The sequence below is a fragment of the Populus trichocarpa genome, chromosome 4 (assembly GCF_000002775.5).
Source record: "Populus trichocarpa isolate Nisqually-1 chromosome 4, P.trichocarpa_v4.1, whole genome shotgun sequence".
Taxonomy (NCBI): domain Eukaryota; kingdom Viridiplantae; phylum Streptophyta; class Magnoliopsida; order Malpighiales; family Salicaceae; genus Populus; species Populus trichocarpa.
The window spans coordinates 20753902-20767641 of NC_037288.2; the positions used below are offsets into that span (position 1 = coordinate 20753902).

Here is a 13740-nt window from a genome sequence, read left to right on the forward strand (position 1 = left end):
TATTGCCGTTCACCAGTTGCCTGGCGTCCATCAATTTCGTCCTCAATGTGTACTAAATATTTTCAATTAGATCCATTTTTATGTTGCTAGATCGCAAAAGTACATAGATAAACAGCTAAATTTCAATCCATAACAGGTTTGAATGTTATTAATGCTCAACAGCAAGCAGGCATCTCGACTGGGGCATTTTACTGTAGAAACTAGAAGGCCTGAATTTCAAAACGATCATATTTAATTAGCCCTGGGGTAACTTCTTAGGCCTCAGCTGCATGCAAAGAGAAAATACAAGATATCAGAGCATGTCCTCACAGCACAATGAAATCAAAACAAGAAAATAATGGAAAATCAAGCAAAAACAATTGATCATAACCTCATTGCTATGGCCACACTTCTTCTTCCTGCAGTTCTTAGCTCTGGGAGGCAGACGAGAATAACATCTAGCAAGCCAAAACAGTACTAAGCTAAAAAACATTCAGTACTGGTTTGCTAGATCACAAGTCTGTCCATGTTGGATTACTTTCTTGATCCTTAATTAATCCAGAGAGTTTAGCTTAAATAAGCTGTTAATGTGATCTTAAAAGGGATGATTATACTCTTGGAATGCATCTCAACCGGCTATGAAACAAAATCTACACGGCCATCCATGCATGATATTAACTTTCTAAATCAAGAATTTGTCAATCAATGTGTATGCCCCACTAGCTAAGAGTTCATTAATCAGTTCTAGGATATTAAACATCGAGGATAAGACAGAAGGTGTACCTGCGGCAAATCAGCTTGTATTGATTGAATTTACGAGCTAGTTCCCTCAGGGAGGGCTCAATTTTCATGCTAGGAGCTCCTTTTCCTCCCCTAAGCCTCAAGACTAGATGAAGTGTGGATTCTAAACAACAACACCAACTACGATCAATCAATAAAACCTTTCACAAAATCTATCACTGCAAAAAACCAGAAGCCCTTCGCATTTTTCTGACGAACAATGAGAAACAAACCTTTCTGGATATCGTAACTAGCTAAGGTACGGCTATCTTCAAGTTGCTTTCCAGCAAAAATCAACCTCTGTTGTTCCGGCGGAATTCCTATTCAACATTAATCACCATGTAAATTTAGACCATCTACACACACAGTTTTCTTTGGCAACCTTAGTTAAAAAGAACAACGAAAGCATATGATATGATATGAAAAAGGAAGAACAAAAAAGGGTTACCTTCCTTGTCTTGGATTTTGGCCTTGACATTGTCAACTGTGTAACTACTCTCAACCTCGAGAGTAATAGTCTTCCCAGTTAGGGTTTTCACAAATATCTGCATCTTTCCTTTCTCTCCTTGGCCTACTTCTCCAACTGTTTACTGCTATATAATATGTGCATGCGGGTATATATATAGTCTTAGTAATTTGCTAGTTACTTGCGAATCAAGTTAGCGTTTTTGCTAATTACTTGCGAACCAAGTTTAGGATGTGGCCAGTAACTTGCGAACCAAGTAACTGGTAGTTCCTGCTTATAACTAGGCAATTATTTTATGAGCTATGGCAAATTACACAATTAGCTATAACGTAGAATTATTTGTCTTGGAAAAATAAATTATTATACCTGACCCAGGGTTTGATTTGCAGGTTTTCATTCATGATTTAGTTGGTAATCCGGATCTGTTCCAAATGATATTGTTTATTTAAAAACAAATGAAACGTAGATGTTTGAAACATCAAAGAAAAATGATATTATTTTAAACAAAAATTTTAAAAATTATTAAAGTTGACCTGACATTATCTCATCTAAGTTTGATAGTGTCAATTCAATCATGGTTTTACCCATCCAGTTATCTGGACTTGCCTAAATTAACTCTTAACTGGATTCAAAAGCAAACTCAATCTCGATATTTCCTCGTGTAAACATTATTGTAATTTTCTCCATTTTAGGGTAGTCCAAAGCTTAGTTCTATAACCAAGTTTCGTGTAGAATTTCCTGCTTTGAGCTGTAGGAAGAACACGCTTGAGGATAAGGTACCTTCAAACTCTCATGCATGATCATGACAAAAAGAAGGCCAGGTGTTTCCTTCTCAATCAGCTCCTTGGTAGCTTCAGGAGTCACATCTCCTGGGGTAAAGCCAGTTCCACCTTCAGTAATTAATATAACATTACGTACAGAAGGGGAAAATGCTGGAGAGGAAGAAAGAAAAAGGTAAAAGAAAATATTGCAATGTTGCATTCAAGTCAAGAATGAGATCCATTCTATCATTATAACTCCATTTCTGCAGAACAGCCTTGAGTTTGCTCACATCATCTGAGACAACAGCTGTCAAAACTACTCTTGCTCCGCCTAGTTTTTCTGATGAGGAATTTCAGAGACTGACACTGCCCTAGGGCCGCTGCAAATTTCCAAACATTTTTTAGCTTATTTTCTTTCAGAGCTTGGATACAATCAGGAACATAGAAATAGAAATTAATTGTGCAGACACACGGAAACAAGACAGAATGCCATGAACTTTGATTTGACGTACACGTATATTACCTTGAAATATTGGATTTTAAATAAAGTAACGAAACTACCACAAGCAGCTTGAATAGAGGTTCAGTCACAGAAATCAAACAATGCAAATCATCATATTTTAATGGTATGTTTTGAGGTGGCAAGGAAACTATCAATGGTACTGATCAGTCTATCAAGAAAGTATGAAAGCTTCTGTGCGGGTGATGCTAAAATGTTAGAAAAAAGAAGAAGCAACAACTGATACCACACCTTTGATCAGGCCCAGCCCCTGATGCAACGGTATCACTCACTGTTAGAACAGCTACTCTGAACATTTTATCGTACATATTAAGAGAATATTTGTTACTGTGATAGTTTATATCGAATAATCAAAAGATACTAAAATAATTAAGTGTTTCATTTGTAAAAGCTAAAATAATATTTTATTTATTTATGCAGATATATTTTTATTTATAAAGATATGTAAAAATTTATCTTGCAACAATTTTAATTATAAATATTTTTTAAAACCACAATAAATTTTTTTTAATATAACCGTTAAAAGTTTTTTTGTCAAATTAGCACATTGATCATAAAAAAATGATGGGATAACACCGTTTGAAAATAATTTGATGAAATAACACATTTTCACTCTTTTGCGCTTCAGAAGCATAGCATTTACTAAATGTCATGCTTTTGAAGTGCTACAAAGTAAAAATTCAATTATTTTGTTCAGCTTGTGGTAATGGATGATTCTGAGTAGTCATGTATGGATTTGTCATAATTAAATGAGGATTTATCCCAAATATATTATATGAATGACCTAACATATACATTTTTTGACCAATGAAATAGATTTAGGCCTAAGAGGAGGTTTGATCATGTCAAACTAGAATAACAGATCAGAAGAGTTATTACTTTTGATCCGACTGTTGAATCATGCTCAAATATTTATAGGAGTTTTTAGATGTCGTTTTTCTTATAGTAGTCACTGTGTCGCAACGCGAATCATTAGATCTTTAGATATAAAAAATCTCATTGAGACCTCCCGGTTTTGACAATTTTAAAATTTTCTTTATTATTTTTGGAATCAATCAACCAATTTCACTAACCATTATGTACTAGTCGATCAGTTAAGCCAGATGATAACGTATTTTTGTCTTATTACGCTTTAGAAATGCAACATTTAATATTTTAGCGTGAAAAGATAATTATGATACTTAAGAATAACAAATTTTACTAAATACGGTGTTTTTAAAAAGCAACAAAGTAAAAATATAATATTTTACCAAATGTCACGCTTTTGAGGTGCTACAAAGTAAAAATTCAATTATTTTGTTCAACTTGTGGTAATGGGTGATTTTGAGTAATCAGGTATAGATTTGTCATAACTAAATAAGGATTTGTCCCAAATATATTATACGGATGACCTAGCAGATATATTTTTTGACCAATAAAATAGATTTAGGCCTAAGAGAAGGTCTGATTGTGTCAAACTAGAATAACAGATCAGAAGAGTTATTACTTTTGATCCGACCGTTGAATCATGCTCAAATATTTATAGGAGTTTTTAGATGCTGTTTTTCTTATAGTAGTCACTACGTCGCAACGCGGACCATTAGATCTTTAGATATAAAAAATCTCACTGAGGCCCCCGGTTTTGACAATTTTAAAATTTTCTTTATTATTTTTGGAATTAATCAACCAATTTCACTAATTATTATGTACTAGTCGATCAGTTAAGCCAGATAATAACGTATTTTTGTCTTATTACGCTTTAAAAATACAACATTTAATATTTTAGCGTGAAAAGATAATTATAATACTTAAAAATAACAAATTTTACGAAATACAGTGTTTTTAAAAAACAACAAAATAAAAATAAAATATTTTAAAAAACAATCATTATTATAATCTCTAATACATCATAATCTAATCAATCCAAAGGGAAGGGCAACAACTCTACATGATGCATTTTGGAACACCATCAATCATCTTCATCTAGAAATCCCACTTCCCCGTTAGAAATTGAAATTCAACCTTGTTTGTTAAAAATTATTTTTTTTAATATTTTTAAATTATTTTAATATAAATATTTTATAAAAAAAAATATTATTTTAATATATTTCTAAATTAATAATATTTTAAAAACCAATCACCGCCGCTAAACACATGCGGAACGGTACCCATTAACAAAAAACAAACCTTTCCACTTTCTTACCACCAACCTCCAAACTTCTCAACCCATCCAATAAACAACCACCACGTCATCAAAACCCACCCCTTCCTCAAGCCCACCACGGTCATTTCCTCCACCCCCCATTAATATTATCCCCTGAGCTAGGCTCTAGACTATCCTCCCACCTTGTAAAATCCCCATTCATTCTCTGCAATCACAACCAAAAAACCCTAATTCCATGAATCATAGTCTCTTAAGATGACCGAACCGAACCCACTAGTCTCGCCAACCTCCTCCCGGTCCGTAACCGAAACGGTAAATGGCTCGCACAAGTTCGTAATCCAAGGGTACTCGCTAGCGAAAGGAATGGGAGTAGGCAAGCACATCGCGAGCGATAATTTTACGGTGGGAGGGTATCAATGGGCGATTTACTTTTACCCCGATGGTAAAAATCCGGAGGATAGTTCAGCTCATGTTTCGGTTTTTATCGCGTTGGCTAGCGAAGGGACGGATGTTAGGGCTTTGTTTGAATTGACGCTTGTTGATCAAAGTGGTAAAGGGAAACATAAAGTTCATAGTCATTTTGATCGGTCGCTTGAGAGTGGGCCTTATACGCTCAAGTATCGTGGCAGCATGTGGTAATACATTTGGTTCCTTTTTTAGTTTTTTTCTATGTGGGTGTTTTGTTTTTCGTGTCTGCGTGTTTGATTTGTTCGTTAGTTGTAATTGGGCTGCGTGAGGGTAAATTTCTGTTGATTGTTGTGATGGCGTGTGGAGGTTTGATTTTGTGCTGGAAAGAGTGGTTCTTTTTGTTAATGTAGATGATGGGGTTTTTCTGGGTATGTGTTTGACTGGTTTTTGTGAGGGTTGGATTCTATTAGATGGGTTATTGTTTTTAGTGTGATTAGCTTATGTGTGACGATGGTTGAGAGGCATTGTGGTGTGCAAGTTGTTCTTGATGTTAAAAATTGGTTGTTCGTTGGATTGTGTTATTTGGTTAAAATGGTGTGTCGTTATGTTACGTGTTTGATAGGTTGATTCTAGAGGTAGTTTGATGAAAAATTTCTGTATAGAAATGCTGAATTGATATATTAGGTGTTGTTGATGTTGAATTGCTTTGGTACTTGATTGGGCTATTTAATTAGGAAGAGAAGAGAAATAAGATATCGCTCTGATGTCTTTAGCTTGTATTTTTTCTGTACACGTTTGGAAATCTTGAAGCATTTTGTTAAGGTGATATTATGGGGTGCATATTGACTGCATTTTGGTCTAACTGGTGTTTGTATTAGTTATCCATGGTTAAAGTTGTGCTATTGGTCAATTGGACATCATATGATGTGTACAATTTCTTTTTCTGTGGAGTGGATTTTTGTCTTGTAGGATAGAGCTACAGGGGTAATTCCTACAAGTTTGCTGTTTTATTCTAGAGCTTGATGGTGTTCTTTGAATTGAATAAACCTACCTTTAATGAGCTCTTTATTCAGTTTAGTTCTGATTCTATTGAATTGGAACTTCCCTCCATTTTGGAAGGGATTATGTTTGTAATGCAGAATCTGTTCTTCCCTCCATTCATCTTTAAGGTATACTTAATCACTGTGATTTTGTCTATTCTTCTTCAAATCCTAGAGGCCATATCAGTTATGGACTCATGTTAAAATTGAAATGACCCCCACTACTGCTGTAACAACAGTGTGATTAGTTTGCCTTTTATAGAAACCACTCTTAAGTATGGAAAGTACACACCAGATAATGAAGAATGTTAAATGCTGCTCAAGTCTTCTGAAGTTTTAGGGTGTTGTAGACTTTACTGGATCTATGTTAATATTTGCCATGCAAAGATTCATGAACTTGTACAATTCAAAATGGAAGCAGTTTTCAGTTGCTGGAGGTTTGGAATTGATGGTTTGGTAAAGAAGGGCTCCTTAAACTTGGGATGTTATTCCACTATGTGTATGTAAAATTTGTACTGTGCATCTTAATATAAGTTTTCTAGACCTCCTATTATATGTTCTACTCTTAACATATTGAAGCTCTTGTACCTGGTCAATCTTAGCATCTAGTTTCCTGCATCCTGCTTTTTTTCCCTTTCATCTTTTTGTTTTCGTTTTCTTTAATGGTTTTCATTCCTTTGATAAATATTTCTCTTCAGAGTGTTCCACTTTCTTTATGTATACTTTCTGTGAATAGGCGTTGAAGGTTAGTTACTTGTCAGGAACAGAAAGAAAACACCAGAGTTTGCATCTTTAGAGTACTAGGGTTCTATTCATGCTTTCTAGTATGATTTTACATAGCTTTTGCTGTATTCATGGCTGTTGTTTTATTTTGTTTCTTCTGTATTTATGTCAACTTCCTGCTTGCGTTAACTCAAGGGTTAAGTTCACATGATAAAATTTTTGAAGATTTCATCCAGCTTCCTTTTCAATTTCAATTGTATATCTATTATCATTTTTGCTGGAGTGTAATGCACATAAGATTGACAAGTTCAATCCAAGTGTCCTAAGGTTTGTAGATCAACTTCTCATCACTGCCAACTTGGTTAAATTTTATAATGTTGTGCCTGAGTTGACACTCTTTTCTTGATTGATTTAGAAATTAGTTGCTGAGCACTCAAATTTCTTTGGATTCTCTGTGTATGATCAATTGAACTATATCTCTGATTCACACTTTGAGGAACCAATAGCCAATTGGCTCATGTGGCTTCTTATCCTATGGCAGTGCCTGTTAACATGTGGGGAATGCATCGGAGGTCTTTGAAAAGCTGAGGGTGGATTTTCTTTATGGAGTTTTTACTAACTATCAATCATTACTGGTGGAAAAAAAACCCAACGCTGACTGTATCAGGCTACAAAGAACTGAGAAAAGGGTGACTTCAGTCTCATTGTGTTGCTCATAAAGATTTTGATTTTATTGTTGGACAATCGTGAGTGATCAATATTTATAAATTAAAGTTGCGAGTAGCAAATGAACAAACATTTCAATTTAGCTCATGTCTCTGCTGTTGCAGGACAAATCTTTTGCATGGCGCCTTTTAGCAGAAAGTTTTGATTCATTTTATTCAACTGCCCCCTTAGTTTTTATTCTCTTCTCCTGCTTTGTCTCTTTTATATCCATTGTATGTTTGCCTCCTTCACCTTGATGTTGATATGTAAAAAGTTCGATATATTTTAATTTCAATCTCCCAGTTTTCCTAACTTCACACACACACACACACACACACACGAGTCAGGTGAGGTCCTTATTTATGATTCAATAGCAACTTTTGGACTTGGATGTTAATACTGTCCTGTTTGCTTTATTACAGGGGATACAAGCGATTTTTCAGACGGGCAATGCTTGAAACGTCGGATTACCTTAAGGATGATTGCTTGAAAATCAATTGTACTGTTGGAGTAGTGGTTTCTGCAACAGATTGTTCGCAGTTAAACTCAATTCAGGTTCCAGAGTCTGATATAGGAGCTCATTTTGGCATGATGCTCGATAATATGGAAGGTTCAGATGTTATTTTTAATGTGGCAGGGGAAAAATTTCATGCTCATAAGTTGGTGCTGTCTGCCCGATCTCCTTTTTTCCGATCCAAGTTTTTTGATGGCGTAGAGAAAGATGAAAAAGAGATTGTCATTTCTGATCTAGAACCAAAGGTTTTCAAGGTGATAACCCCTAAGATTGTGCCTTATAAAAGCATTTTGGGTCAGGATTTGTGTTCTTGTTGGTTTGTGTTTCTTTATTTTTTTTCTTATGTGATTCCCTACAGGCTATGCTGCACTTTGTTTACCGAGATACTCTCACTGAAGATGTGAACATGGTGACGTCCAGCTCATCTCTTGTCTCCTCCATATCTGAAACATTAACAACAAAGTTGTTAGCTGCGGCAGACAGGTATGGTCTGGACAGACTCAAACTGATGTGTGGGTCTCATCTCTGCAAGGATATATCTGTGAACTCTGTTGCCAGCATCCTTACCATGGCTGACTGTCATCATGCAACAGAGTTAAAAGCTGTTTGCCTAAAATTTGCTGCTGAAAACCTTGCAGGTAATTTTTAGTTTCCCCTTTGTAATTTCTTGTAGCTGTCATTATATTGAGAATTGCATGGCTGTCAAAATAAACACAGTTGTCAAATGAGGGGATAGGCTAAGGACCATGGTGAAATCTGGAGGTGAAGATCAGTAAAGAAATAAGTCCTCTGCATAAATTTGTGCACAATTATCACTTGGTGGTGGTAGGAGAAGGGCCTCCGTGTTGGATGTAGCTTTGGAGTGCATAAATTTAACTGCCATGGCATTTATGTTTCACTTCATACATCTGTGTAGCCAGGCAATGGTGTTTTAAACTCATGCATCTCGCCTAATACAATTCCTCACTGACCATTAATTCTCCCATGACGGTAATTGATGTGGTATTTAGATAGAAGATGTTCCCGCCAGGGAAGTGTGTCAGGGTTTTTATGACATGAATAACATTTCTAAATCACTTGAAACTTAACAGCATTACATAATGTAAATTGCTGCTTTTAACAACTGCTGTACAGTATATATTTCTGTATACGCTCAATGTTCAATATGTAATGGATTGTTGGTGCATGATACTGTTTTCTTATTCTCTTTTGGGCATCATTACTGCAGCTGTAATGCTGTCAGATGGCTTTGCCAACCTCAAGGAGAACTGCCCGTTACTGCAATCAGAGTTACTGAAGACAGTGGCAGGTTGTGAGGAGGATTGCAGCAGTGGAGGTGGAAAGTCGCGGAGTGTATGGGCCCAACTTTCAGATGGCGGTGACACCAATGGCCGAAGGGTTAGACAAAGAACCTAGTATGTGAACATCCAGCTGATCTTTGTAAATGAGGGTGGTGACAGACAAAACGCAGGATAGAAAAAGAACAAAATGTGTAACATAGTAGTAGGGCCTGCCACGTTTTTTCAGTTCGAACTGGTGTTGCATTGTGGGGGTGTGTTGTTTTGAGGAGGTATGGAATATGCCTTGTGAAATTCTCCTTTTCCCTTGTAACATGCTAACAAACTGTGAGTTTCTCATACGGAGAGAGAGTCTTCTTTACTTTAAATCCCCTTTCCTTTCAGTTCTCTTCAGTTTTCTGTGTCTCAAGCAACAGCAGTTCAGGTGGATTTGGTGTCCAAGTCTGTTGAATAGATTTATTTCACCTCTTGAGTGATTGGAGAGATTCTAAAGTGACCTGTTGTCACTGTTAAGTAGGGTTTCTTAAACAATTTGAGTGAAATTGTTTTATTTATGGATTTGTTAGATGATGTTGAATGCCTGTTAAAAACCCTAATGAAGAAAATATTTCATGGAATTGAGAGGAATAATTAGCTAGGATCCTGTTATCACAAACACTATTTTCCCTTCACACTTGGACAGAAAAAATCTTTCAAGACTGTCATCATACCCGGTTGAGGCCCGATAGACAAAAATCAGCCCAGCCCATCATAAACATGCGAAGAACTCACTCTCAAGGATACATGGCCCATGTCTAATATATTGTAAGAGTATCTTCTCAGAAAAAATCATAGTCGGTGATCAAGTAGTCCTTCCTCCCCAAGGAATTAAGACTCCTATATATTCCTTGTACCCCAAGAAATCACACCGTACAACATACCAAAAACTCTGGAATGAGACTGGGTTTTCGTTGATTTTTCTCCTACCCACATAAGAAATTCAGTTTTTTTCTGTTCATTAGATTTAGCCATGTCCACAATGCTTTGGTGCACTCACTGTGCCATAAAGTGCCAGACCTTACGCGAAGGAGATTTCTTGTAAGTATAATTTCACAGGTTCTCATTATCATGGTTATATACATAAAGGCAATTAATTTCTAATTGTCTGTATGGTTTTATTTAATGATCTGCTGCAGGTCATGCTCTATGTGTGGTAAGGTTCTTAGCATGTTGACTTGGCACAAAAAGCTCAATATAAGAAATCCTAGATCTAAAAGAACCAAGAGAAGGAGGAATAATGTACAAGTAGCTGATGATGAATCCTCTGTAAATGTTGATGATGGTTTATTAGACACTGCTAAAAGGCCAAGTGTTAAAGTGAATAAAGATAGTGTGGGGGTAAATTAGAGATAGGAATTGGAATTGATTGAAGGAGATGTTATAATTAGCAAGATCTTTCTGTCCTACCAGCCTAGGCCAGGAATCCTAGCAACTGTATAAGAGCTCAAGGTTCCTGCCTAATAATTTACTGGTCAATCTCTTTTGGAGATATTGCCATGCCTAAATCTTGTTTCTATCTTTTCAATTCCCACTTCCATGCATGCATGTGTTAAGAGTGAAATCTAAAAAAATCAATTCGAACAAATGCCGTGATAAATGTTCATATATAGAGCAATAAAAGATCACGAAATTAATTAATAGTGTTAGGGTTTTTTTAGAAGTTTCTGAGGTGTAGGTGTATAACTTAATGGAGCTTCCTCCACTCCAAGTCTGAAAAGGATGTGAGGGTGTATCACTGCTGCAAACTCATGCAATTCCCATAAGAAGGCATGGTTTTTATTGCAATCTAAGGGCCTGCATGAATCTGAAGAAGTGACTGTCTAGTTTTTTCTGGATATTGGAGAGATCAAGGGAAATCCACACACACTTGAAACATCCAATAGCATTAATTTATAAATTCAAGACGTTCAAAATATGTTTGCTAGAGATGATTGGTTCTCAATTAACAAAATTATTTTTTAAAAATATTAGTATCTTTAATTATTTCTTAAATACTAATAATTTATTGTTGTTAGGCATCTTTAAAGTTTTGATTTTTGAACAAGGCAGGATCTGGAAAAGAAGTTCCTAGGATAAATGTTTCTAAAAAATAGAATATGCATGAGAGAAGTAAAAAGATAGAATTAATTACAAGGAAATCAAGATTTGATTATCCACATCTGTCTTGGCATTAAATGGTTGCCACATGCAGCTCAAAACCTCTTTATCTACACCAACATGAAAAGCAATAGCTAATTTGTGTAGTGTCATAGAGTTGGCCAGATTTTGCACCAAATAGACATAACTACACAGTCACTTTCCCATCTTTCATTCGAAAGTCTCGCTTCTTGCTCATAATTCAATCACATTTCAGTCCCCTAAGGATTTTTTCTCAAATCTACAAGGTGTTGGGATTAAAGCAAAGAAGCAGAGGGGTTTTGGTTTCGTGCATGCTTCTGGGACTGAAAGCACATTGACTAGTGTTGAAGAAAGATGGCTTCTTGAACCTGTTGGTTAGTAACATTGATGAACTTTCTTGTCCAGAAAATAAATAAAATTTAAGTTGAAATTATTGATCATGCATTGCAAAGTTTGTTGCTTAATCAAAAGAGAGGCAAATTACTGCTTAATCTGAATCAAACTTGATGTTGCTTCAAAATTGGAGCATGGGGGCCATGAAGTTCTGTCATGTTCTCTGATTAGTTTTCAAAGGAAGAAGAATTTGAAAATAGGAAAAATGGAAGACAAGGAGGCATAAGTGAAGTAATGATATAAGATAATTTCTTCATTGCTTGGTTCTTTTAGGAACTGTAGTATATTTTTTAAATTACATATTACTTCTATTTTCTTGGTGTTTTTGCTACAAAGATTCATACTAAAATTCACTTTGATTGTATTGCATCAATCAAATATAAATTAATGATGCCTCTTACATTGGTCTATCTGTAAAAGGGTAGGTGATGGGGATTCAAGGCACATAGGATTCAAGGTTAAAATGCCAGATGCATTTGAAATTGCTTCTGTGAGTGTTTCAATCACCTGTTCATGATAATTCAGTTTTACTCAAATATACACCAATTAGCAAGACCTTTTAGGCATCGTTCTAGAGTGAGGTTACCGAAAAGGCAGACATGGTGATTCCAGTTGCAACAGGTATGATTTGAATTACCTTGTCAATGCCATGTTTATTGCATAAGTAAACAGGAGCTTTCAATTTAAATATTTGCTTTCCACATTTGACAGTGTCTGCTCTACACGCCCGCATTCAGAAAAAGGGAGGAACACTTGTGGTCACAGATTTGGACAGTAATAATGGAACATTCATCGATGAGAAACGGCTGAGACCTGGACTCCTGGAGCTGCTGTCAGTGTATCGCCTGGAAGTCGTATCACATTTGGTACTAAGTCTAACTAGAAATATCATTTTCCCCCATTTTCTGCATAATTATTATGCTGCAGTATTTTTGTTCTCTAGACCCTAATTGAAGTTGATTGCTTTCGGATTCTTACCGATTTCGTTGCATGCAGTGTCATCTTTTATCAGGACACCAGTAATAATTCCATTGAGATTTAGACAAGAAATTGAAAGAGTACTCCAGAAAGCTGTTGAACTCATGAACTTGCATAGGATACCATGTGCTAGAAAACAATCCAATAAGAAATTCTTATGGATCTAACTTTTTGTTCATTTTCATTTTTTGTTAAGATTTTGCTAGAGAAGTTGACTTTCTAAGGGGCAAGATGCATGCATTTCTAATCCATTTCCATTTGTCCCGTCTTGTCCATCATACCAGACGCCCCCAAAGAAATCATATCACTTGATAGAGTAGGGAACAAATTCATACTCTAGATTGCTACGACTTATTATTTTCAAGCTGATGAAGAAAAGTTTTGGTTTCTTGCAGACATCGTAGAATGTTTGTCCAAATGGTGCTGTTAAGATTTTGAGAAATGATTTGAAAACTCTTCTTGTAGGTACACAATGGTTCAATGTCTGAATTTCTGAAGTTCTACTATCATTTGCTTATGTCTGCGTTCTTTTATTGCAGGGGATACTCATCTGGCCATGTTTCTTGTCTCGAAGCTTGCCACTGTCGAAGCTCCCAGCAAACCAGAAGAGTCTCCAAGACAAGTAGAGACTGATGATAGCTCAAATGAGAGCAATGAAACCTCAAGTTAAAAATCATACTTGTATTTGTAAGAGAAATATAGTTGGTGAATGACCAAGAGAAGATTTCAATCCTATAAATCGTGTTTGTTTCCAATTTTCTTCTCCAATTCTTTTTTTAATTAATAAAAATGAAAAAATAATAATTAAAGAAGGTGTATTTTCCATTAGGAACTTTTTAGAAACTATAAGGGACACTAATTGCACATGTCAAAAT

The 13740-nt window shown here is 35.7% G+C and overlaps 2 protein-coding genes across 4 annotated transcripts; one reads left to right on the plus strand and one right to left on the minus strand.

The window, feature by feature from the left end:
• Positions 1 to 48: 48 nt before the first annotated feature.
• LOC18098041 (ubiquitin) lies at positions 49 to 1351 on the minus strand. 3 transcript variants are annotated; one of them, XM_024598955.2, is made up of 5 exons: positions 1208 to 1351; positions 993 to 1079; positions 763 to 883; positions 371 to 437; positions 49 to 265 (listed from the first exon to the last, which is right to left on the minus strand). In XM_024598955.2, exons 1-5 carry the CDS (start codon positions 1308 to 1310, stop codon positions 236 to 238), a joined length of 408 nt encoding a protein of 135 aa, XP_024454723.1. In that variant the 5' UTR covers positions 1311 to 1351; the 3' UTR covers positions 49 to 235. The 3 variants fall into 3 exon arrangements, with proteins under 3 accessions (XP_024454723.1, XP_024454724.1, XP_006384722.2); XM_024598956.2 differs by lacking the exon at positions 371 to 437; XM_006384660.3 differs by lacking the exons at positions 49 to 265; positions 371 to 437 and adding an exon at positions 445 to 629.
• Positions 1352 to 4789: 3438 nt separating this feature from the next.
• On the plus strand, positions 4790 to 9954 carry LOC18098043 (BTB/POZ and MATH domain-containing protein 4). The gene is made up of 4 exons (XM_006384662.3): positions 4790 to 5284; positions 7948 to 8293; positions 8398 to 8677; positions 9268 to 9954. Exons 1-4 carry the CDS (start codon positions 4905 to 4907, stop codon positions 9453 to 9455), a joined length of 1194 nt encoding a protein of 397 aa, XP_006384724.1. The 5' UTR covers positions 4790 to 4904; the 3' UTR covers positions 9456 to 9954.
• Positions 9955 to 13740: the final 3786 nt, after the last annotated feature.